Genomic DNA, 23,067 nt, shown 5'->3' with positions numbered 1-23,067 from the left:
CAGGCTTAGTTGAATGAGTTTAGATGAAAATTATTTCCAGGCCTGTGAATTAATTCTATTTCAGAAACTTTTTTTGTATCACTTTGTCATGAAATGTTACATATGGCTTATGTTGATACATGGAAGGACACACATCCAACTGCAGTTACCACAGAAAGACTAACTAGTTCAACACTCAGAGGATAACTGTATTTAGCAGGTCTTGCAGAGGCCACATGGAGGGGGATGACTGACTTCCCCCACACTCTCACCTTATAGGAGGCAAGAAATTAGCAGCCACTTTGGATTGGTCTATAACTCAGTATCCTCTGACAGTATCTTCCTTAAATCCTCCTGAAAGGCTCTGCTGGGATTCATATATGTTATGAAATCCAACTGTCTGTTATGACATATGGATGCCTCACCCTCTGCATCAGCTTTCCAGCCTCATCCTCACAAGCGTGTTGGTGTTCCTGTCTTAGATACAGACTGAGAACCCCAGAGATAATCTTCCCCAATCGCAACACCTTCAGTTTGCTTGAGGATAGTCCTGTTCAGCCACATAATAGAGAATGTCCTCGAGGAATCTTGCATCCTGGAGGTTTGTATATTAAAAAAAAAAAAAAAGAGTCTTTCCAACTGTGGATCCTCTGGCTTTTGCCCTGACTGTTTCAACTAGGGCCTCAGTCTTCTCTAATTCTGAATGGTTAAGAAAGCCCTTCCCAGGCCATATTTCAGAAGAATTAACCCATGTTAGTGTAAGGCTTGGAGAGCTCTAAGGAAAAGATGTATGTAAGCATATATTGCAAAGAAACAAAACCAGAATTTAGGAAAAAGACTCTATTGATGAAGCATGAAACACTCCCTAGAACAAAGCATTCTAGAAAAGGGAAATGGAACCTTCATGTTTCTGGGACCCACTTCTGGATGAAGGGATTGTTGAACCAGCTCTCCTTGGAACAGACAGCTAACTGGTGAGCATACCAGGATGGTGGTGGGTTTATTCTACTGGGTGCCGCTTCCTGAGCTTCCTCTCTGAAGATCATCACTAGCCACACTCTGAGACAAAAGTGTGGATGTTATCATAGGGTTAGACAAAACCTAGTTCTAGAAACTTAGTTTGGAAGCCATGCAAAAAAATTTTACTGGGTCTTTGGCAACTGCGCAGAACATTACACAACAAGGCTTTCTGTGCTCCTACTTAGGGATAGGAAGGGTCATTCCACAGGCCTGCAGAACTGCAGGCTGAAGAGATTGGGGGAGAATGGATACATGTATATGTATGGATGAGTCCCTTTGCTCTTCACCTGAAACTATCACAGCATTGTTAACTGGCTATACCTGAATACAAAATTAAAAGTTCAAATAAAAAAAGACTGTGATCCTGAAACTCTCAAGATGGCTTCCATACCTGTGTCTATTTTATGTTGTCTCAGCCTATGAATAGTGATGTCATCAACTAGGAATAATGATGTCATCAACTGGGGGTGCTCACCTGGGCCCTACTGCTGTGAGAAGCCCCCACAGGCTTTTCCTCTCCAGAGCCAATGTTGTGGCTGAACCAGCCCTTGTGGTCCTTATTATGATTGCAAGATGCACCTTAGCAACAGCCATTGGGGAACTTTGACAAAACAAGGTTTCTTCCCAAGTCCTGAAAAGTACATGGCATGCCCAGAGCCACACAAACAGGTCACGTATAGAAAGAGTGTGGACCTTGGGTTCTGCCTCTGTTGGAATTGAAGGTGGGGTGCCTAACGTTTTGTGGATTCACCAGCTACTGGTGAACTTAAAACTTAAGAGCAGGAATTAAGGTGCTAGAAGGTCGAAGCATGGTTACTCAAGCCCTCAGTTATCTAGGTGACTGAGGGCTTTCTAAAAGAGGAAATTTATGTGTGGGGTGGGCTTTAGCTGTGTAGGTGGCAATGCATTTGTTGAGGATGGATGTCTTTGAAGTGGATGCCTTAGTAATCAAAAGCATATACTGAGGTAAGTCACTTCAGTCGTGTCTGACTCTTTGTGATCCTATGGACAGTAGCCCACCAGGCTCCGCCGTCCATTGGATTCTTCAGATAAGTATACAAGAGTAGGTTGCCATTTTTTACTCCAGGGGATCTTCTTGACCCAGGGATCAAACCCGTGTCACTTTCATCTCCTGCAGTGGCAGGCAGGTTCTTTACCACTAGTGCTACCTGGGAACATTAAAACCAAAGAAGTTAATCCTTAGGTACTCACACTACAGTGTCAAATGTGGCATCTTTTTGGATGAAACCGAGTAAGAGGCTGTTCCTAGGTCTTCCATGCTCTTCATTTGTAAGAATTAATATTGTTAAAATGGCCATACTACCCAAAGCAATGTACAGATTTAATGCTATCCCTGTCAAACGACATTTTTCACAGAACTAGAATAATCCTAAAACTTACTTGAAACCATAAATGACACAGAAATTACAAAGAAATCCTAATAAAAAATAAGTCTGGGCATAACTCTCCCATACTTCAGACAATACAATGAAGCTACAGAAATCAAAACAGCATGGTAGTGGCACAAAAACAGACATGTGGATCAATGAAACAGAAAAAAAAAGAGCCTAGGAATAAACCCACACACCTATGATCAATTAATCTTCAACAAAGGAGGCAAGAATATACAATGGAGGAAAGACAGTCTCTTCAGCAAGTGGTTTGGGAAAGCTGGATAGCCATATGTAAATCAACAGAACATACCCTCTTGCAAAAATATACAAAAAATGGCTTAAAGACTTAAATATAAGACATGACACCATAAAGCATAAGCAAAGAATTTTCTGGCATAAATTGTAGCAATGTTTTTTCTGGTCAGTCTCCCAAGACAAAAGAAATAAAAAACAAACAAATGGGACCTACTCAGAAGCTTCTGCACAGCAAAGGCAACCATAAACCAGATGGAAAGACAACCTACAGAATGGGAGAAAATATTTGCAAATGATGCAACCAACAAGTGCTTAATTTCTAAAATATATAAAAAGCTCATACAGCTCAACAATAAAAAGCCAACAAACTATTCAAGAAGTGGGCAGAAGACCTACATAGACACTTCTCCAAAGAAGACATACAGATGACCAATAGGCATATGAAAAGATTCTCAACATTGCTAGTTATTAGAAAAATGCAAGTCAAAACTACAGAGAGATATCATCTCACACCAGTCAGAATGGCCACCATTAAAAAGTCCACAAAGAATAAATGCTGGAGAGGGTGTGGAGAAAAGGGAACCCTCCCTGGTGGCTCAGACAGTAAAAAAATCCACCTGCAATGCAGGAGATCTAGGTTTGATCTCTGGGTTGAGAAGATCCCCTGGAGGAGAGCATGGGAATCCACTTCAGTATTCTTCCCTGGAGAATCGCATGGGCAGAGGAACCTGGCAGGCTACAGTCCAAGGGGTCACAAAGAGTAAACACGACTGAGCACAGCACAGCAGGCATCATGGACTTCCCTGGTGACTTGGATGGTGAAGAATCCACCTGCAATGTGGGAGACCTGGGTTTGATCCCTGGGTTTGGAAGATCTGCTGAAGAAGGGAACAGCTACTCCAGTATTCTGGCCTGGAGAATTCCATGGACGTCTGGCAGGATACAGTCTAAGGGGTCACAAAGAGTTGGAACAACTGAGCGACCTTCATTTTCACTTTCTACACTGCTGATGGGAATGTAAATTGGTGCTGCCACTATGGAGCACAGTAGGGAAGCCCTTTAAATTAAAAAGTAGAGCTACCATATGACCCAGCAATACCACTTCTGGGCATATAATCAGAAAAAATGAAAACTCTAATTTAAAGATACATGCACCCCAATGTTCATAGAAGCACTATTTACAATAGCCAAGACAAGGAAGCAACCTAAATGTCCATCAACAGATGAATGGATAAAGAAGATGTGGTATGTGTGTGTGCGTACATGGAAAGTCATGAAAGAATGATATTCTGCCATTTGCAGCAATATGGATGGACTTGAAACCTAGAAATTATCATACTAATTGAAGTAAGAAAGTGAAAGTGAAGTCACTCAGTCGTGTCCGACTCCTGGCGCCCCATGGACTGCAGCCTACCAGTCTCCTCTGTCCATGGGATTTTCCAGGCAAGAGTACTAGAGTGGGGTGCCATTGCCTTCTCCATGAAGTGAGAAAGGGAAAGACAAATATGATATCATTTACATGTGGAATCTAAAATATGACACAAATGAACTTATTTTCAGATATAGACCCACAGACGTAGAAAACAGATTTATGGCTACCAAAAGGAAAAGGGAGGGGGGATAAACGAGGAGTTCAGTTCAGTTCAGTCGCTCAGTCGTGTCCGACTCTTTGTGACCCCATGGATTGCAGCAGACCAGGCTTCCCTATCCATCACCAACTCCTGGAGTTTACTCAAACTCATGTCCATTGAGTCGGTGATGCCATCCAACCATCTCATCCTCTGTCGTCCCCTTCTCCTCCTGTCCTCAATCTTTCCCAGCATCAGGGTCTTTTCAGATGAGTCAATTCTTCGCATCAGGTGGCCAAAGTATTGGAGTTTCAGCTTCAACATCAGTCCTTCCAATGAGGAGTTAGGGATTAGTAGATATAATCTACTATATATGAAAGAGATAAACAAGATCCTATTGTATAGCACAGGGAACTATATTTAAAATCTTATAATAAAGTATAATGGAAAAATCTGAAAAAGTATATATACATGCACACACACACACACACATATATATATATATATATATATAACTGAATCACTTTGCTGTACATCAGAAATTAATACAACATTGTAAAACAATTATACTTCCATATAAAAAAGGAAAAAAAAGAGGCTATTCCTTATATTAAGTTTTCTAGAGCAGGGAACATGACTTATCTATTAATATAGCATTCTCAGCATTTTGCTGAGTAAATAAATATAAAAACAAATGAATGAAAAAGCCTGCTGTAACTAACATATTAATGAATAGTGAAGGCTTTGAATGGGACTGATTGAGTGTGCCCTTGGGCAAGATTCTTAGCCTCTGTACATTTTCTCTTACCAGCAATATGGGCATAATAATGATAGTAACTATCTTAGAAGATTGCTGTTGATAATTAAACAAAACGATGTATGTAAACCACTTAGCTGGAATGTAATAATCACTTGATAAATGTTTATTGTTTTCTAGTTATTACCACTTGAGAAAATCTCATCTGCAATTTTGTAAAACCTCAATATATTTTAGGAGAGTGGAAAGAACTCCTGAAACATATATCTTACTGATGAACTGAACCCTAATGGGGTAAAGTCAACCACTGCAGGTTGTTTTGCAAAACAGTCAAGCTGGGACTAGAAGCTAGACTTACCCTTACCTGCTGGTTTCATAGGAAAAGCAGATCCTAGGAAATAAGCCTAGATCAGCTCATGGACTTGCAGAGACTCCTAATTCATACCTAACACACGTTTCCTTTCCTTTCTCGGTGCTCAACTAGACTATATATCCCAGCTTCTCCTGCAGTTAGGTGTGGTTAGAGTTCTAACCAAAAATGGAGAAGGAGTCAGGTAACCAGTTTCAAGCCTGGCTTGTAAATATCTCCTATGTTCAAGTTTCCATTACTCCTCCATCTGCTGCCTGAATGGAGAACTACCAAGCTACATGCTGAAGATAGTGAAGTCTGGTCAGAGCCTGGTTCTCAGAATCATTGCTTGGAGAAGAGCCACATAACCAGGCAGCCCATGTAAACTGTGAAGTGAATGAGAAATAAACATTAATTTCTTAACATTTGGGGGTTTATCTGTTACATCATCTAGAGACAGCTTAGGGGGTACTTTACATGCCATGGGTGGGAGAAGGATGTGCAGTGTGGCAAGACATGTACAACTCCAAGACTCCTCTTCACGGAGTCCAGGAACTTCTCCTAGAATTAGAATTGTATGAAGGTTGACCTGGCCATTCTTTGGCAACCCACTTCATTTTGGCTTCATTGAATGAAAGTACTAACAAGGACTCAAAATCTCTTTGGTTTTCTGTGCCTATACTGGACTTACAATGAAAGTGAAAGTCACTCAGTTGAGTTTGACTCTTTACAACCCCATGGACTATACAGTCCATGAAATTCTCCAGGCCAGAATACTGGAGTGGATAGCCATTTCCTTCTCCAGGGGATCTTCCCAACCTGGGGATCGAACCCAGGTCTCCCGCTTTGCAGACAGATTCCTTACCAGCTGAGCCAACAGGGCTTGCAATAAAGTTCAACAAAAGCAAACAGTATGAGTGTACAGCATCTGAAGTAGGAAATGTTGTTAGGTTGGCCCATGAAAGATAAGTGCTCTGAGCAGCTGTAGGGATGGAAAGTTTCCCCTCTTGCTTTCTAAGTTCTTTAGCTGATTTAATAATTAAATTAACATAAGACAGATTAACAGGGCTTCTCAGGTGGCATTAGTGGTAAAGAACCTGCCTGCCAATGCAGGAGATACAAGAGAAACAGTTTCGACCCCTGGGACAGGAAGATCCCCCGGAGGATGGCAAGGCAACCCACTCCAGTATCCTTGCCTGGAGAAACCCATGGATAGAGGAGCCTGAGGGCTATAGTCCACAAGGTTGCAAAGAGTCAGACATGACTGAAGCAACTTAGCTCACACATATGCAAGACGGATTAACAGAAGGAGAATAAATTTAATTCTGTCTCTGTGTGTGTGCTCGTTTGTCTCTGACTCTTTTGAGGCCCCATGGCCTGTAGCCCGCCAGGCTCCTCTGTCCATTGAAATTTTCCAGGCAAGAATACTGGTGTGGATTAGCCACTTCCTTCTCCAGGGGATTTTCCCCACCCAGGGATCAAACCTGTGTCTCCTGAGTCTCCTGCACTGGCAGGCAGATTGTTTTACCACTGAGCCACCTCTGTAAAGAATCCCCCAAAGATATGAAACTAAAGAGCAAGTAGGGCAATTGAGGCCTTAGGAACCTTCCTGAGCCAAGGGATGTACTAGGAATCTGGGGCTTCAAAGGGGAGGAGGGCAATTCATAGGAAGTTAAGAGCAGATGATGCTTGGTGGTTAGAAGTTTGCATGGAGCACAAGCAATCAGATAAAAGGTGTCTCTCATAATAGGATTTTTTTTTTCCTGGTCCATTTCCTCTGCCCCACTCCCCCATCTAAACTCATTTAGGTAATTAAAGGAGAGGTAAAGCTTTTCTCCAATCTGTAGGGTCTTGATTGCCTTCAGCTAAAAATAATCCACACACCAAAGTGGCATATTTTGGGGTAGCGTATTCTGCTCCCCTTCACAGTGCAATGAGCTAAGAAGGAAAACATGGTGAATGTTTTCTCAGCCTTAAGAAGCAAGGTTCACCTTTCACCATCCGTATGGCACAGCATGCACAGCTGGAGAAAGCAACAGGCTCGTGCAGAGCTAGACACAAGGAGTGTGGCAGCTGCACCTATCCCTGGGGACTTGGTGGGAGCGGGTTAGACCGATGGGGTGGGAAGGTTGGGAGGATATAACATGACTCTTCAATCACCCCCTAGTCCCCACTGGTCCTTTCCAAGGTGAAGGTTCCCACTGAGACACTGGAGGGAATCCTGAATTGCCCAAGTTAGAATGTTAGGCTGCACCCTGCAGTCCTGGAAGCTCTACGCTTGCCCACCTTCAATGGTTTAGCAGGGGTCCCCAACCTCCAGGCCACAAACTGGTACCTCCTGTCTGATCAGCGGTGGTGTTAGATTAGAAATTAAGTGCACAATAAATGTAATGTGTTTGAGGGCTTCCCTGGTGTCTCAGGGGTAAAGAATATGCCTGCCAATTCAGGAGAAAGGGTTTTGATTCTTGGTCCCAGAGGATCCCGCATGCAGTGGAGCAACTAAGCCTGTGTGCCACAACTACTGAGTCTGTGCTCTAGAGCCCGTGAACCACAACTACTTAGCCCACGTGCCAGAACTACTGAAGCCCGCAGGCCCTGGAGCCAGTGCTCCACCACAAGAGAAGCCACCGCAAGGACAGCCTTGCACGCAGCAGCTAGAGAGTAGCCCCCGCTCACCACAACTGGAGAAAAGCCCAAGCAGCAAGGAAGACCCAACACAGCCAAAAATAAATTAATTAATTAATAAAATTTTAAAAATAGATGCAATACACTTGGATCATCCTGAAACTGAGGTCATTCTGAAACCTCAGTTCAGTTCCGTTGTTCAGTCGTGTCCGACTCTTTGCGACCCCTTGGACTGCAGCACACCAGGCCTGAAACCGGGCCCGTGGAAAAACTGTCTTCCACAAAACTGGCCCCTGGTGCCAAAACGGTTGGGGGCTGCTGGTTTAATGGACAGCGGGGATCTTACATGTCTGAAGCAAGATCCTGGAATGACACCCCGCCGTGTGCAGCCCGTGGTGAGTAGATCATGGCGGCAGGCTTCACTCCCAGCAGCGTGAGGGGGCAGTTACCAGTTATAGGAGGAATTGAGGTCAGGTGGGCTTCTAATTTACCAGGGAAACCAGCAGAGGGGCACACCCCTCAATGCCCCTTTGATAAGCATAGTGGAGAATTCTGATCTAAAGCTTGAGCAATCCTTATCTGGAGCCTGGGGTGAGTATGTAGGGAAGTCAGTCTGTGAGTAGGGTGTAGGTGAAGCAGGCACTGGTTGAGCTGGGGTTGTCCAGAGAGCAAGAGAACAGCCATCTTGAGTGGCCTGACCATCCACAGAGCTAGAACAACTCGTATCAGAAAAGGGAGTCCAAGGTCACGGTACTGGGGGCAGCAGGGAGAACATAGGACTTGTGATTTTTGAGATCTGACTTAAGAGAGTAACAATCCTCTCCCCCAGTCCCACCACCGTAACTCATAGTCCCATAGAGATTACTTGTCTTTGCTGTACTGCATCCCACCATCCTCATTTCTCCTCAGTTTATATGGTTTCTATGAATTCTTCAAAGGACTATTCAAGCTCTGCCTTCTCCAGGAACACCTCTCTTTATTATTGACCTTATAAATCTAATTTGGGGAAAAACATACTAACGGAAAGGTCTTTGTTGGAGCCCTGTCTTTGTTGCATACAAGCTCTGTTCATTTTGTGCACATTGCTGCTGCTGCTGCTAAGTCACTTCAGTCGTGTCCGACTCTGTGCGACCCCATAGATGGCAGCCCACCAGACTCCCCCGTCCCTGGGATTCCCCAGGCAAGAACACTGGAGTGGGTTTGTGCACATTACTAAACCTCTATTAGTTTCAGTTTCCCCATCTGTAAAACTGGGATTTAAATACAAATCCTAGAGGATCGTTGCAAGGATTATAGGATAACCTTGCATAACGTGTAACATATAACAAAGACTCACTAAAAATGTGCTTCACTCTAAAATTCTGCCATGCATCTGGTCTCTACCACCACCAATTTAATGGTTTCATTGTTCACTGCTTTATATGCATATATCTTGACTCCTCAACCAGGCTGGAATCTTTTTGAAAGTATAAGTTTTCAATATCTATCACAAAGAGTAGTTCTGAGAAAACTAGAATACTAAGCTGTATTTAGTATTTTTCTTATTTATTATTGTTCATTATTAGTCTGTTATTAATTAATTAATTGGTTGCTTGAGCATTTATTTTAACCTTTTAATAAAGTCAGAGAGAAGGAATGACTCTCCTCCTCCGCCAAGGAAGTCGTGAAAAATAAAACCTTATTGGGACCATGTAGAAGGTAGATTCAAATTTGAGGAGTCAGTAAATGGCCCCAGTTTCAGAAGGTCAGCAGCAGGGCATTGGTAAATAAGTATCAGTGCCATTAACACAAAGCCTTTGGAAAAGGACAACAATGCCTGGCTTCAGCTAACACAAAACTAGCAAAGCACATCTTCCAGTGATGACATGGCTGCCTTGGCAGAAGTAGGAGTAAGTAAACTCTAAAATAAGTCTTCATTTGTACTAACTCAAATGTAGCCCTCTTAGTAATGTTCATTCATGCTAAGTTGCTTCAGTGGTGTCTGACTCTGTGCGACCCCATGGACAGAGGAGACTGGAGGGCCACTGTCCATGGGGATTCTCCACGCAAGAATACAGGAGTGGGTTGCCATGCCCTCCTCCAGCGGATCTTCCCGACTCAGGGATCAAACCCAGGTCTCTTGTTTCCTGCACTGGGAGGCAGTTTCTTTACCACCAGTGTCACCCTCGAAGCCCCAGCCCTATTAGTAACCCTGTCTTCAGGGGTTATTAAGGATGAATGAACCTTCATCCTCATTCCCCAATCATTCCTTATCATCTTTTTAAATTTCCTCAAAATGATGTTTGCAATCTGAAATTACATTATTCATTTTCTAGCATATTCTATGTCACTCTCACACCAGATCATGAGCTCCCTGAAGACAGGATCAAGTTTAATTATTCATTTCTATGTCCAAATAATCAAGTTCTACCTCTGCAGTGAAAACAATCCCAATTTCACCTTCTTACACTGAAAATCTTCATCGAGTTTTGAGAGACATTTTTTTCATTTGCTTCACATGTGCATGACTCCCTGAAAAGTGAACACTTTCAAGGACAAAACTATGACATGTATTTTTTTAAGTCCTCTATTATGTGTAATGGATTCTATCAAGCTATGAATGTAAAGTAAATTTTCATTACTCTGTCACAGAATGCTGTGTGAAAAACAATAAATCTTTAATTTGGGTCCTATTAATTTGGAGTGAATTCAGCCATGTAACCATTTTGCACTATTGAAAAAGTTGGTTTGGCCAATAAATTCAACAATAAGAATGACTATGTATTAGGATTCATACTGGGCCTTGAGAATCAAAGGGGAGCAAGACAGCCTTTTCTCAAAAACATGAGCATCTTTGAGGTAGATGAAACTGGAGCCTATTATACAGAGTGAAGTAAGCCAGAAGGAAAAACATAAATACAGTATACTAACGCATATATATGGAATTTAGAAAGATGGTAACAATAACCCGGTGTACGAGACAGCAAAAGAGACACTGATGTATAGAACAGTCTTATGGACTCTGTGGGAGAGGGAGAGGGTGGGAAGATTTGGGAGAATGGCATTGAAACATGTAAAATATCATGTAAGAAACGAGTTGCCAGTCCAGGTTCGATGCACGATACTGGATGCTTGGGGCTAGTGCACTGGGACGACCCAGAGGGATGGTATGGGGAGGGAGGAGGGAGGAGGGTTCAGGATGGGGAACACGTGTATACCTGTGGCGGATTCATTTTGATATTTGGCAAAACTAATACAATTATGTAAAATTTAAAAATAAAATAAAATTAGAAAAGAAAAAGAAAAAAAAATGAGCATCTTAACTCAAAAGGTAAGCTTTCAATAGCCCTTTGTATGCAGTCATTGTGCCAATTAAAACAAGCTTTCATCATTTCATTAAAAATAACTGGGTAGAATATATTCTTGACAATCCTTATCCAGTTTGTGTTGAAAATTTTTTATTACTTTCTCAGTTATAGAGAGAAATATATGCCAACTCAAGTGTATATGCCAATTCAAGTGTAACCAACTTCAGTTCAGTTCAGTCGCTCAGTTGTGTCCGACTCTTTGCGACCCCATGGATCTCAGCATGCCAGGCCTCCCTGTCCATCACCAACTCCCAGAGTTCACTCAAACTCATGTCCATTGAGTCGGTGATGCCATCCATCCATCTCATCCTCTGTCGTCCCCTTTTCCTCCTGCCCCCAATCCCTCCCAGCATCGGGGTCTTTTCCAATGAGTCAACTCTTCGCATGAGGTGGCCAAAGTACTGGAGTTTCAGCTTCAGCATCATTCCTTCCAAAGAAATCCCGGGGCTGATCTCCTTCAGAATGGACTGGTTGGATCTCCTTGCAGTCTAAGGGACTCTCAAGAGTCTTCTCCAACACCACAGTTCAAAAGCATCAATTCTTCAGTGCTCAGCTTTCTTCACAGTCCAACTCTCACATCCACACATGACCACTGGAAAAAACATAGCCTTGACTAGACGAACCTTTGTTGGCAAAGTAATGTCTCTGCTTTTCAATATGCTATCTAGGTTGGTCATAACTTTCCTTCCAAGGAGTAAGCGTCTTTTAATTTCATGGCTGCAGTCACCATCTGCAGTGATTTTGGAGCCCAAAAAAATAAAGTCTGACACTGTTTCCACTGTTTCCCCATCTATTTCCCATGAAGTGATGGGACCAGATGCCATGATCTTCGTTTTCTGAATGCTGAGCTTTAAGCCAACTTTTTCACTCTCCACTTTCACTTTCATCAAGAGGCTTTTGAGTTCCTCTTCACTTTCTGCCATAAGGGTGGTGTCATCTGCATATCTGAGGTTATTGAGATTTCTCCTGGCAATCTTGATTTCAGCTTGTGCTTCTTCCAGCCCAGCGATTCTCATGATGTACTCTGTGTATAAGTTAAATAAGCAGGGTGACAATATACAGCCTTGATGAACTCCTTTTCCTATTTGGAACCAGTCTGTTGTTCCATGTCCAGTTCTAACTATTGCTTCCTGACCTGCATATAGGTTTCTCAAGAGGCAGATCAGGTGGTCTGGTATTCCCATCTCTTTCAGAATTTTCCACAGTTTATTGTGATCCACACGTCAAAAGCTTTGGCATAGTCAATAAAGCAGAAATAGATGTTTTTCTGGAACTCTCTTGCTTTTTCAATGATCCAGCAGATGTTGGCAATTTGATCCAACTAACCAACTTGGACTGTTTTAATTTACCCAAATTATAGATATTTTCGGTACTTAATACTCTTGCATAATTATTGCTCTTTAATAAGAAAAAAATAAGGTAAGAAATTATTTTTACTATTGAATGAAAATATGGAGCTTCTATGTCATTTGTTGCTCAGTATATTATGCTTTCCTATTACTTAAAACCTCCGACACTGGTAGACCAGTGAACAATATTTAGTATGTTGCTAAATCAGTAAGAAATAACAATAAGCTTCATATATTGTTGTTCTTGGTCTACCACTGTGAAACCAGGGGTTGACTGCTAGATTTTCAAATAGGAGTGTCTTTTCATATTTTGAGATGTCACCCAGAGAACTTACAATCCATGAAGATACTCAATCAGCTACTGTTCTGGCTATGTTAGCAATGATCTGAAGGCTAATTGGGTTTCACAGTGGTAAAGAACCAGCCTGCCAACGCAGGAGACAGAGGCAGGTTTGATTGCTGGGTCAGGAAGATCCCCTGGAGCAGAAAATGGTAACCCACTCCAGTATTCTTGCCTGGAAAATTTCAGTGGACAAAGGAGCCTGTCAGGCTACACTCCACAGGGTCACAAAAGAGTCAGACACAACTGAGCTGATGGCTAATGGAGTTAACTGGCCACTCTTTGAAATTATTCATTAAACCAAAGCCATGACTAAAGTTTTTGTTTTCCCAACCCAAGCTCCATTTCCACTGAAAGAGTGTGGTGGTCCAGCAACTTCACCCCCACGAAATCAAGCCCTGGCGAAATGGGTCCGTGAGCATCCAGTGTAACTGTCCCCTGGGAGACAGTCTGAGGTAGGTGCAAGAGCAGGAGATTTTAAGTCCTGAAGGGCTGATGCCGAAGCTGAAGCTCCAATCCTTTGGTCACCTGCTGTGAAGACCCGCCTCATTGGAAAAGACCCTGAAGCTGGGAAAGATTGAAGGCGGGAGGAGAAGGGGACAACAGAAGATGAGATGGTTGGATGGCATCACCGACATGATGGACATGAGTTTGAGTAAGCTCTGGGAGTTGGTGATGGACACGGAAGCCTGGCGTGCTGCAGTCCATGGGATTGCAAAGAGTCAAACACGACTGAGTGACTGGACTGAACTGAACTATGGCTTCCCAGTGACATTTCTGTATGGACAGAACCCAACCTTCAAAATCCTAGCCTTCCATTTGCAAAACAATAGTTTCTGCCCTGTTCACCTCTCCCGGTTATCGTGAGGCTCCAATGAGATGATGCGTAAATGCTTACAAATGGAATAGCCCTGGGCATGTTATTAGTCTCTAAAAAGTCATTTGATGCCTAACAACTCAAAATCACTCCTCTTGTGCCGGAGGAGCACATTCAAGAGGGAGGATATATATTTATGATTAAACATCCTAAGTAAATCCTGCCTCAGAGAAACTCTGGCCCGAACCCCTCAGAATTCTTTCCTGATGGTCCCCGTGCATTCTGAGTCTGCTGTGGCTCCAGCAGAAAAGCATAATGCTAATTACACAGACCATGAGGTCAAACTGCCAGCTTAATCACTTCCCTGAGGGCCTTGGTCAAAGACTTAAACTTTTTTAAGTTGGTTTCCAAATCTATAATATGATCATAAAAAAATACCCACTATAGAATTGTGGGAGGATTGGATGAGATATCTATGTAAAGACACATGGTGTAATATCTGGCACTTAGCTACAATGAGGATGGCTATTAGACTCACGGGTTTTGTTTTTTTAAAAATGGCATATAGATTTATTCTTGTTTCTACAACTTTTCATGAAATAGATTAATTATATTTTTAATTTAAAAATGTTTATTTTTAATTAGAGGATAATTGCTTTACAATGTTGTGTTGGTTTCTGCTGTACAATGTGAACCAGCTATAATTATACATATATCCCCTCCCTCTTGAGTCTCCCTCCCACCCCTCCAGTCCCATCTCTCTAGGTCCTCACAGAGCACAGGGTTGAGCTCCCTGTGTCATACAGCAGCTGACTCACAGGTTTTTGCAGCTAACATGAAACCAGGTATCCCACTACAGTCCTGGCTTCATGTCCTAGTTTTCTCTCCATCGGGCTGTGTAATCTGGATAAATCAGTCCCTATGAAGCTTAGTTACTGATCATTAAATGAGGATGGTAATACAGACTTCATGTGTTCTGAACAAGATCATGTTCACAGACTTCGTGTGTTCTGAACAAGATCATGTTAAGTAGTAGAGATGAGAATGCTGTGCTTATTATGCACAGCACAATTCAAAGGCATGGGCTGCTGCTTTCTTATTCCATATGAACGGATACGCAGAAAACAATTGCAAAGATTTTATTTAGCGGCTTTCTGTGCTTGGCACTTAGAAACAGAGTTCCGTGCATAAGGGCAAATTTTTATACACCTTTTCTTCATACATATTTTACATACCCTTTTTATTGCCCCCTTTTTTAATATTCATAATATTGGATTCCCCACTAGGCACATAAATACATTTATCTACAACACCTCAAAACCAAAAAAATCTTAGTAATATCTGAATTCTTTTACTTGGTACTATCTTCATTTCCACACCACTTAAAAAGTTTAGCTGGCACCAAACTTCACTTTTTCTTATCATTAAAGGATTTGAAGGGGAAGGTAAAGATGAAAGGAGAAATCCAAAACTTCAAAATTGCAACGAACTATTTGATTAAAAAAAAAAAAAAGTGGCGATCTAAGAGCAGATGGAAGGATGTATTCTAGAAGGCCCATTCTCAGTTCTCTGGAAGGTGACAGGACTCCTCCTGCCACAGGGGAAATGGGGAAAGCAATCCAGGTCAGGCATCTGGATCTGGCATTCAGAAGGCCAGACCTCCCTGTGTTGCCTCTGTTCTTGGTATCATCTGTTGAGGTTATAAAACCCTTCCTTTCTCACACTCCTTCTGTTTCCCGTCCCCTGCCAGGCTGCGTGCTCTGGAATCGGCACTTCCTGTGTGGTGCCCCTCTCTTCTGGCTCACAGTGGTCAGAACTGTGGGACTGAGACTCATGCCCTGCCTGGGTGCTTCTCACCCGTGCCCTGACCATACATAGTGTCCCAGAGAGGTTTATTCAACAACTCCATGGTTCTTTTCATAACCTGGGGGGCAGGGGTGAGCACCAAACCCATTTCCTCAGTGAATTTAAACTCTCATCACTGCTCTCACTTCCTCATTCAGTCTTATTCTCCACCTCTCTCTTGCTCTCTATTCTTTCTCCTTCTCTCTCTTTCAGCTGCTCTTACTCCCTCTTTTCACAGGCACCACTGGGAACATCAATGCTAGCACACAAATCGAAGAGAGCCGAAGTTCAAAGGCCATCTTTTTCAGGAAGCCAAGTCCGGTTGTAGTACTGACGTCTTTCCACCCCCATTGATGGGAAGGGGTTTCAGGATACATGGTTCATTCCAGAAAAAGGGTAAGCTGCAGGGAAGAAATGTTGGCAGGCAGCTACTGCTGACCCAGTCCGTCTACTGCTGTACATAGACAAATTTTTGGTGAAAGCACCCATGCTGGGCTTCCCTCCACAGAGTTCACCCAGTTCCGAGTCACTGTGCATGTATGTTTGTGTATGGATGAGTTTGTGTATGAATATATTTATGTACGTGTGTATGTATGCATGCACATATGTATGTGTGTATGTAAAGGTAGGTATGTATCTGTGTGTGGGTAACTTTTCATGGCTGCTACATGCTAGCATCTCCCTTAACATTATAAAACGATTATTCAGTTTCTTCAAAGGCCACTCTGAGTAGACAGACGATGCTAAGATTTGGGAAGGCAGGAGAATGGCCACTGAGTCAGAGATGATTCCACTGCAAGTATTCCTTCAGTGGCTTTAAGTGTCTCTTGTTGTTGTTGGGTATGTGCTTTCCTCCTCCAGAAAGTAATAATAATAATAATACACAGTTCCTGTTTTTCAAAGGCGTTGGGCTCCCAGAGAGGAGGATCTGCCCCTGGAGACTCCGGATCTGCCTCGGCTGCTGTTGGCTCCGTGGTGCTGGGACTGGCCACTAAACCATGTGAACAGACATCTGGGAGGAGGAGCCTGGGACCGCCCCATACTGCCGGCCGTCACAGGTGTTAGTCGCCTGCTGATTATTGGGGGAAGGGCTAATCATGTGCATGCCGTGCTCCATCCCCGTAGGCAGGTACTGCCGCTCTCCAAAGGCCCCATTGGAAGGAGAAGAACAGAGTAAAGTGCTTTGAGAGGCGCTCAGTTTTTCTGGGCTTGCAGCTAGCCTAGGGGAAGTAGGGAAATTGTATCCATACAGATTATAAGGATTGTGGAGAGAGAAGGCATTGTAGGAGCTCTGCTGCATATGGCTGCCCCCGAACATGTGTGGTGATGAGGAGCTGGAAGCTGCATTGCCTGCCTGCATGACATACTGAAACTGGGAAGTAGGGAAGGACCCCAGCTGGCCACCATAGGCTTCCATCTTGCTGTTGCTAGGCAACGAGGGAGGAGTTGGTATTCCTGAGATCAGGGATGGAGTCCTCTGAGGCATGAAGGTTTCAGAGGGCTGAGCAGCCGAAGTGGTGCCACTCTGGAGCCTGTTGTAGCCACTGTCACTCAGCCCTGGGTAGCTCTGCAAGGCAGCCATGTTGCTTCGGGCACACGGTGGATAATCGGAGAGGTTTAGATTACACAGCTGGCTCTCTCGGCAGCCCACGTTGAAAGTGTTGGGGGCCAGATGAAACGTTGGAGGAGAACAGGATGGAGATAAAAGATGAGAAGAAGCTGAAGGAGATGGTGTCCCAGTGCTGGAGGTGGTTGGGGAAGTGCCTGTGCTGCCCCCTGAAAAATAAAACATAAATTCTTTTGAGACATGAGAATCACCTGAAAGGCTTGTTGGAACACAGATCACTGATTCCACCCCCAGAATTCTCATTCTGTAGATCTGAGACAGGCTTCCCTGGTAGCTCAGTGGTAGAGAATCCACCTGCCAATGCAGGAGACTCAGGAATGACCCAGGGTTCAATCTGTGGGTCAGAAAGATCACCTGGAATGGGAAATGGCAACCGCTTCAGTATTTTTGCCTGAAAATCCCACGGACAGAGGAGACTGGTGGGCTACAGTCCATGGGGTTGCAGACTCAGACATGAATTAGCGACCGAACAAAAACAAGGTCTGGGACAGAGCCTGAGGATTTGCAGCAAGTTGTCAAGTGACCCTGAGGCTGCCAGTCCAGGGACCACTCTTTGGTTAGATGATGTCTAGGACCATTTTATCTCCTAAAATCCCTGAATTTTATTTGAGACAGCTGCTATAATACCGCAGATGTTAGAATTGCATTGGTGGCTGATGCACAGATAGACAAAGGGCCAGTTCAACCCAATCTACTTCAAATGTGCTCTCAGGTAGTTTGAAAGTGAAAGTGTTAGTTGCTCGGTCGTGTCCAACTCTTGGCGATCCTACGGACTGTAGCCCACCAGGCTCCTCTGTCCATTGGGATTTTCCAAGCAAGAATACTGGAGTGGGTTGCCATTTCCTTCTCCAGAGGATATTCCCACCCAACCCAGGGATCAAACCTGGGTCTCCTACATTACAGGCGAATTCTTTACCATCTGAGCCACCAGGGAAGCCCTCAAGTAGTTTAAGAAGGTCAAAAATGACCTTTCTGAGCCTCCCCTTTACCAGACTGTGAAGAGCAGCTCTGCACCCACTTCCTGTCCCATCTACTGGAAGCTGAAGGCAGTGATGAGTGTCAGGACTGCTGAGACTTTCAGGTGAAATCCAGAAGGAGCAGCTACTTTGTCTTTCATTGGGACTCTCCCCTCATGGAATTTCTTTTTCAGGGCAAGGTTGGGACTTGCCCAGAATTGTTGAGAGCTGTGATTCCCCAAGGAGCACTGTGCCCTTTAGGCCATCCACAACTCATGTAGGGACTCCTGGTAACTTGAGCTGCTATACAAGAGTAAAGGAACTTTAACATGGAAAGGAGCAGAAATAAGGTTTTTGTCAGTGAGGGAAAAATGTGAAGAAAACTAGCAGGATTCTAGAGATAATGGGATCCAAAGAAGCCAGCCACAATGTACAAATGAAGAAGATCCACATATGCAAGTTGAGAGGCAGATACCTCAAAGAGAAACCCAAAGCTAATGTTTAGCACAGGGGGTAAAAAAGTCTTAGCCTACCTTCACAAGTATTACAGTAGTTTTGGCTGTAGAAGCATAAATTTAGCTCTTGTTAATAGTTTTTTCAAAGTTAATTTTTTACAAAGCCCAACCAACATCTCTTGCTTGGTCAAAAGAATTTCCCCAGGTAGAACTGGATTTAGATATCAATAGCTCCTGATTGTAGAATCATTTCAGGAAATTCTCCTTTTTGTTTCTTGTTTAAATCTTAAATTCTCTTTGATGTTGTTCAGTCACTAAGTCATATCTGACTTTTTGCGACCCCATTGACTGCAGCACACCAGGCTTCCCTGTCCTTCACTATCTCCTGGAGTTTGTTCAAACTCATATCCATGGAGTTGGTGATGCCATTCAACTATCTCATCCTCTGCTTCCCATTTCTCCTCCTGCCCTCAACCTTTCCCAGCAACAGGAAAATTCCCTTAAGAGAGATAAAAAGATGTTTATTCCACAAATTGAGATAAGACCAACACTGTAAATACCTCTAAGAGAAGTAAGTCAGAGCTGACCACAGAAAGAAGGGCATCAAACCTGATTCTAGGTTCACTGGCCTCCATCCAGCTTCCATCCATGGGCAGGGCAAGCTACATTTTAAATCTCCTCACCTGGGAAACAAGGGCTCGAACTGATAGGCTTCAGTTTCTGTCCTTCTCAGAATTATATTTATGTCTGGCGGATTACATTTCTGTTAAAGTGTGAATTGCTAATAACAAGTACTTTCCCAGGAGTCATTTAAACACAATGAAGAAGTTCTTGAAGGGGAAACAACAAGGATGAGCGAGAACACACTTCTTAATTTTGTGCCACTGAGTGGCCTAGCCTACAGACCCTTACATGAAGCTCAGGGATTCATTTTCTGCAAGCATGTGGTTCCTCTCTGAGGCATCCTACATTTTTTTCTCCCTCTTCCACCCTAACTACCAGGCACGTCAGTGAAATAAGTGCTATGCACAAATGGAGAAACTCAACTCCAGCTGTAAAGAGATCTGCGTTTTATGGGATGTGTATCTGGTCTCCTCTCTTTGAAAGTCCATCCTGGCTCTTCCAGATCTGGTGTTTATGTGGTCCTGGAAGAGACCCCCTGTTCGGCATGCCGTACCATCCCGTCATAGGTATACGCTCCACCAGGCCAAGCTTGAGCCCTGCAGCAGGAAGTGCAAGATGGAGCAAATGACTTTTTATAACTCTAAATGCTTTTCTCGGAGGGCCCATGATGGAACGAATGGTACTGATTTAAGGCCTCAATTGGTTTCACTAGAAAAAAAAAGAAGGGAACTATTAACAAGTTACAAGGATCTCTGCCGAGCAGATGAGAGGCACATGTTAAAAAGTTTGTAGTCAGCTTGCTCTGGCTTTTAAATGACACTCACTGGAAATGAGGCTTGGTGGCCTGCTGAGCTTCAAGGGGTGAGAGCCCCCATACAAACTAGTGTTTGAAGGGGGAGAGCAAGCCTGTCTGAGAGAAGGTCATGTTGTTTCATTCCACTTTGAAGAAATGCTCTTATGTACTTAAAATAATCAATAAAGATAACAGCCATTTTTTTCAAAGTCCACACAAAAGAGAGAAGACTATGGCATTTGTTGTGCTGAGAAGCAAACCAAGATATTGAGAAGTCTTTACTCTCTTATGATCTAACAGCTTGTCAGCTGTTAAACAAGATTGGGAGTGCCAGCCAAGTGCTAAATAAGCATAAGGAGGCAAGCTGCCCTCCCTGTGCATTTCAACACTTAGCTTCCTAGAGGCCTCTCAACCCAGAAGAGCCAGGGCCAAGTGGGAGGCCAGGCCTCTCTGATACACAGCAGTCAGAGTTGTCTCTCAAAGGAAATCATGCCTCCCTTTCCTGTGTAGCCTTGTCTTTGTCCCCATCTGCTCTGAACAGCCAGGTCTGGAATGCTCTAAGAGTGTTGATTTAAACTTTATTTAATGGATGAACAGGGCTATAGAGTCAAACAAACCCAGTTCTAATCCCAGTGGTCTTTCTAATGATGGGACCTTGGCAAGTGGGCTTCTCCATATAGATGGAATTTTGAATACCAACATTGTAAGCATGTACAGAGAAATGGATGAAATAATATATTATCCTCTTGAAAAGCAAGGAGATCAAACAGTCAATCCTAAAGGAAATCAACCCTGAATTGGAAGGACTGATGCTAAAGATGAAGTTCCAATACTTTGGCCACCTGATGCTGAAGAGCTGACTCACTGAAAAAGACCCTGATGCTGGGAAAGATTGGGTCCTAGTGGGGATGGCTGTTGTGGGTTGGCCCCTGTTCATGGAGCTGAGCATCCTGGCCACTCTACGCTGTAGGAGGCATTATGTCACAGTGAACTGCCCAAATGTAACAGGCTTTTGGAGTCTCTAAGGCTGTGAATGGTGGAGCGCTGGACACCCACCAGGTCCATATCCCAAAGGCTAAATCAACTGTTTCCTCTCTGAACTATCTGCCCCTTCCCTCTCACTCCCACCTTGGGATGGAAATAAGATGCCCCATGTCTCCATCTCTCCTCAGATCAGATCCAGCAAAGTGAAATTGAATACAAACAATTTAGGTAAGTGGGTGTCCTTCTCACTGTCCTCAGAGATCTTAATCCTTCTGAAGTGTGAAGTCACTCAGTCATGTCCCAAACTTTGCGACCCCATGGACTGTATGTAGCCTACCAGGCTCCTCTGTCCATGGAATTCTCTAAGTAGCCATGCCCTTCTCCAGGGGATCGTCCCAACCCAGGAGTAACATCCAGGTATCCTGCCTTACAAATGGATTCTTTACCATTTGAACCACTAGGGGCCCCACTTCTGAGAGATGATTAAAATGTAATGCTGTAAGTAGCTAAACGTACTCCAGCATTTCAGGACCAATCCTCCACCACCCCACTTCCCTGCAGGCTATTCGACCCACAACCCAAAGTGAGGAGGTACTCAAAATTCACTCCAATGTTAACTTGCTCCAACATTCAAGGCCAACAGCCAAAATAACCAAAAAGAATACATGTTTAGCAGTGATTCCATACAAGGGCAATAACCTAGAATATACTTGTGTAGCATGAAGACAAGTTAAATGTGACCATGAAAATCCTGAATACCAAACCTGCTGACTTTTGCATCTTTAGATTGATCACTTCCAGATTGTAACATGGAGACTTTCACAAACAGTGTCCTTGTGGGTTTATTTTGTTGTGCTTCCCCCAAAATTGAAAAACAGTGAAACAAAACCCCATCTGGGCTAGTGATGAATAAATTTCCATATAATTACTTGGTTCCATGAGCCAGGCTCTTCTCTCATGTAACTCAATGGCATCTGTCCCTGAGGAGTGCTGATTCACCAGGTGCCCTTGAGTAGCCTTCTTCAAGGCTTTCAAACAGGTAAGAGGTAGAACGTCAGAATCCTATAGATGAATGCCAGAGAATAAACCCAGAGGCCATAAAACTTAATGATCAGACCCCTGTTTATCCTAACTAAGGAATAACCCTTAGTTGAAATGAGCACTCTTCTCAAAACAGAAATATAAACATTATGGTGTTAATGGGAATTATGTGGTTTCAATCCTAGAAAGAGTCTTTATGAGTCTTTTCAATCCTAGAAAGAGTGCATCTCTCCATAAAGTTTAAAGATATACATTGTTTCAAACCTCTTCCTTTTAAAACAGTTTTAGATTCACCCAGTTCTCATTTTTCACATTGGTTCTCTGTGTTCTGAGTCTCTCTGCTTCTTAAATGCCCCTATTTCATACCTACCACATTCCCCACCACATTCATACCTACCACAGAATGTTCAAACTACCACACAATTGCACTCATTTCGCATGATGCTGCTGCTGCTGCTGCTAAGTTGCTTCAGTCGTGTCTGACTCTTAGCGACCCCATGGACTGCATGCAGCCTACCAGGCTCCTCCATCCATGGGATTTTCCAGGCAAGAGTACTGGAGTGGGTTGCCACTGCCTTCTCCAATTTCACATGCTAGCAAAGTAATGCTCAAAATTCTCCAAGGTCATAGAAAAAGCAAGAGAATTCCAGAAAAACATCTACTTCTGCTTTGTTGATTATGCCAAAGCCTTTGACTGTGTGGATCACAATAAACTGTGGAAAATTCTTAAAGAGATGGGAATACCAGAACACCTTACCTACTTCCTGAGAAACCTGTATGCAGGTCAAGAAGCAACACTTAGAACCGGACATGGGACAACAGACTGGTTCCAAATTGAGAAAGGAGTACATCAAGGCCATATATTGTCACCCTGTTTATTTAAATTATATGCAGAGGACATTGTGCAAAATGCCGGCTGGATGAAGCACAAGCTTGAATTAA

The 23,067-nt window shown here is 43.4% G+C and overlaps 1 protein-coding gene across 4 annotated transcripts in view; it reads right to left on the bottom strand.

Moving 5' to 3' along the window:
• Positions 1 to 14,923: 14,923 nt before the first annotated feature.
• The window catches only part of TBX15 (T-box 15), a 125,795-nt gene continuing 117,651 nt past the window's right edge, over positions 14,924 to 23,067 (bottom strand). For all 4 annotated transcript variants that reach the window (XM_027535646.1, XM_027535660.1, XM_027535641.1 and 1 more), the window contains one exon: positions 14,924 to 17,421. In XM_027535646.1, coding sequence (XP_027391447.1) covers positions 16,637 to 17,421 — 785 coding nt within the window. In that variant the 3' untranslated portion in view covers positions 14,924 to 16,636. The remainder of the gene's footprint in view (positions 17,422 to 23,067) is intronic.

The sequence above is a fragment of the Bos indicus x Bos taurus genome, chromosome 3, assembly GCF_003369695.1.
Source record: "Bos indicus x Bos taurus breed Angus x Brahman F1 hybrid chromosome 3, Bos_hybrid_MaternalHap_v2.0, whole genome shotgun sequence".
Taxonomy (NCBI): Eukaryota; Metazoa; Chordata; class Mammalia; order Artiodactyla; family Bovidae; genus Bos; species Bos indicus x Bos taurus.
This window is presented reverse-complemented; position numbering and strand designations above follow the sequence as displayed.